We start from the raw sequence: 3,689 nt of genomic DNA, 5'->3' as shown, positions 1-3,689 counted from the left end.
TTGATGCTGTTTTATGTCTCTGACACCTTATGGAGACTAAAAGGACAAAAACTATTCACAGAGTCCATCACTTTATTTCTATTACATTAGAAAAAGACTGGGGGCCACCAGGGGTCCTATCAGGGGCCAGATTTGGCCCATAAGTTCACTGAGTCAGCTTTCCCCTTCGTAACAAAAGAGCAACAAGTGGTGTTTAATTTGAGCTGACAGAATATGACTGTCATCGTCACTGTCGGTGTCTGCAGATCTCGAATAACGTCAGCAGCAGCGTGACACGTAAGATGGCCCTCGGTAACCATGGAGACGCTGCGGGGAGGTAAAGCGTTTTAAACGGCTGTAAATGTTTGATGCCGTTCATCCGTATGTTCGGGCTCAAAGATGGAGCCACTCAGAGAGGAAACATGTAAATATTTGTCTTCTCTGCTGTGAGTGGAGGTGTGCTGTCGGTGTTTGCATCACACACACACACACACACGCACACACACACACACACACACACGCACACACACACACACACACACACACAGAGGCCTGAGACCAGCCTTACAGGGCAGCATGTGGTGGCAGGAGTGTGCTGTGTGTTTAGTTAAGAGGTCATTTCATCGTGTGTGTGTGTGTGTGTGTGTGTGTGTGTGTGCGCTCTCAGTCTGTAATTGAAGCCACATGTTGGGCCGTCCGCCCTCCTCCTGTTTCCTCCATCTTGATTTCACTCTCACTTTTAAACGTCTCTGCGTTCGTCTTTTCTCTGCGTTCGGAAACTTTCTCTGAAGCGTAGGAGCGTCTGCAGATTCTTTTCTTTTCTTTTCTTTTCTTCACAGTTTCATGTGTGTTTAATTTCAAATGTTTATCCTCGTCTCATTGGCCGAGCTCACTCTGCTCCCTTTGTGGCGAATATCTCATTGGACACTTTTGGCGTTTTCTGCCCGGCAACAGATTTTGAGGTTACATCAGAAATATTTTCCACGTTTTTTGGGGGGGGTGATGAGTTCGAGTGAGGACAGGACTTTTATTTTGTAGTTTTTGAAGTTACTTTTATTCAGCTTTTTTAAATATTGTTTTACTGAAAGGCTGAAAATCATGCCAGTGTGGTAACAGTGCAGTTCACCTATTTCTAAGAAAAATCAACTTTTCTTTTCTTAATAGGTGTCAAATACTTGATAACCAGCACAGCGAGCTGTGTTTTTCTTGCATTTTGTAAAATTACTAAAGAAAGGACAAAAACTGGGAAAATGGACCTAAATTGACAAAAAAATTAATCAGAAACAAAAATATCAAAGATTCTTTGATTTCAGCATCACAGATGTGAGCATTTCTTTGTGAACTGAATATTTTGGGGGTTTTGAGCTGCTGGTTGGACACAAGAAGACATCTGTAGAAAACTGTGATGGACATTTGTGATTTGTGACCAAAGATTGTGATGATTGGGTGTCCTGTGGGTGTTTTTGTTTGTTTGTTTTGTTTGTTTTATAAACAAGCTCTATTTTGATACTTTAAAAAACAAACAAACAAACAAACAAAAAACAACGTGGCTTTTGTTTAAAAGGAAAATGTCCAAAAAAGTAATCTTTAAAAAAAATGGTCAATGTATTAAAATCATCAAAGATTTTTAAATTTTAAAAATGACGTACACTGCATGGACGAGTTTATGGAGGACAGATCACCACACTGAGACACAGAGACACAGGAACAGTGATTAAAACAGTATTGTAGTAACTGGCTGCTTGAGTGTCTCCTGAGGGTGGACAGAGGGGGACACTTCAGTGAAAGGCTGCAGCGGTGTCCGATCAGTGTCTCACAGACTCTGACTGTGTGTCTTTATGTGATTATCCGTCTCCTCGTGTCTCAGCTGCCGTTTAAACTCATGTTTGATGTTTGCATGAAATCAGATATTTAACCCTCTGGTACCCTGATATGTTCGCTCAATTCTGCCTCCTAGAGGACAAAAATGTCCCCTTCCTAAAACTGCCTTTTAAAGACTCTAATAATATTATTTTCCTGTTTTTTTGTTTTCAGTTTTTCAACCAATTTCCGCCCTGATCATAAATACAAAATATTCATTAATTATCAAACATTTTTAAGTCTTAAGTTAAATGCCTTTCTTAGCAAACAAAAACACTTTTTTAATGCCCAAAACCACCCAAAACAAAATAATTATTTTCCAAATATTTAATGCCATTTTGATTTGTGTGTGTGTGTGTGTGTGTGTGTGTGTGTGGATTATCAGACTCTGGGATATGTCAATGATTAGCAATAAAGTTGATTTTGGTGCATTTAATTTTTTTGTGCAGTATGATATTTTTAAAAAATGTTTCGTTTTGTACTCTCAGAGGACAAAAATGTCCTCTTCCTAAACTGCTATAAAAAGGATGTAAATTAATATTGTTTTCCATTATTATTATTATTTTTTGGGAGTTAAATCTCTAAACTAGCTTCAGTCCTGATCATAAATACAGAATATTTATGGAAGTTTTTTCTCGTCCTCCTTGCAGCACTTCTCAGAGCTCCTGGACGACCTCTCCCAGGATGCTTTGCTGGGCCAGCTCCTCAGCGACCCCTTCCTGTCGGGGGTGAGAGGCGGCGTGGAGGCCATGGAGGGCGAGGACGGCAGCGACCTGTCCCCGTCCTCCCCTCTGCCCCCCCACATCACGGCCGAGCACAGCTACTCGCTCTGCGGGGACAGCCGCCCGCAGTCGCCGCTGTCGCACCTGACCGGAGAGCAAGGCAGCGACGCAGGTCAGACGCCCACCAGCACTTTATCAGCAATCTGTCGATGTCAGATCAATATCCTGACATCAGACTCACGTGGTCTGAGACTTTAGGGATGTCCTCTCCTGCTTTTAAAGGCTGCCCGACACAGGCTTCATACGGTCATGGAAAACCTGGAAAAGTCATGGGGATTTGTTTTAGAAACCTGTATAATAACTCATGACGTGTCCAAGGACCATCTGAAATTTTAAGATCAAATGATACTTTATGTTTTTACATTTCTGGCTGTGATAAAATGAAAAAAAGAAGGCATGTTTAGGAAATAAAACGATGCCAAAATATTTTCTTTAGAAATCAGCAAAAGAAAAGAGAAAGCCAAAAAAGTCAGAAAAGGCCAAAATGTTTTCTTAAAAAATCCCCAAGAATTAAAATACATAAGTAAAACATCTCAAAGTTTTTAAGGAAGAAAAAAAGCAGATAAAAATTTAACTTTACTTTTAAAATCACCAAAAACCAGTGGGCCCACAGGACCTGGAAAAGTTCTGGAGAAGTCCTGGAAAATAAATGTATTGGTAAAACTGTGCATGAATCCTGATTTCTGATAAAAAGATCAAAATAAAAAAGATAAACTTCAGAAACAGTAAGAGGCGTGTGTGTGTGTGTGTGTGTGTGTGTGTGTGTGTGTGTGTGTGTGTGTGTGTGCGCGTGCGCAGCAGAGTCTGACGGGGACTCGGCTGATTGGCCCATGGAGCAGGAGGACGCCATCGACAGCCTCCTGTGTGAGACGCCCTCCCTCCTCCCCACACTCTCACTGTCTCTGGCCTCCAGCGAGGGGCCCCAGGCTCCCGAGGGCCCCGCTGTGGCCCCTGCTGCCGGGGCTGCCCCTGTTCAGACCAGCGTCGCCCAGAGCAAAGGCTTCAAGGTCAGAGCTCCTCGTGTCTCCTGTCCCTGTGTCTGTGTCCTCCTGTCTCCTGTCCCTGTGT

The 3,689-nt window shown here is 42.5% G+C and overlaps 1 protein-coding gene across 1 annotated transcript; it reads left to right on the top strand.

The window, feature by feature from the left end:
• Window positions 1-2,489: 2,489 nt before the first annotated feature.
• Window positions 2,490-3,672, top strand: LOC121966980 (cyclic AMP-responsive element-binding protein 3-like protein 2; the record flags this gene model as incomplete). The annotated part of the gene is made up of 2 exons (XM_042517043.1): window positions 2,490-2,733; window positions 3,420-3,672. Coding segments are annotated over 2 exons (497 nt in total), but the record flags the coding sequence as incomplete, so codon positions are not given.
• Window positions 3,673-3,689: the final 17 nt, after the last annotated feature.

Source organism: Plectropomus leopardus, unplaced genomic scaffold (genome assembly GCF_008729295.1).
Source record: "Plectropomus leopardus isolate mb unplaced genomic scaffold, YSFRI_Pleo_2.0 unplaced_scaffold26535, whole genome shotgun sequence".
NCBI classification, from domain to species: Eukaryota; Metazoa; Chordata; class Actinopteri; order Perciformes; family Serranidae; genus Plectropomus; species Plectropomus leopardus.
The sequence above is the reverse complement of the archived record's forward strand: the minus strand, read 5'-3'. Positions and strand labels throughout refer to the sequence as shown.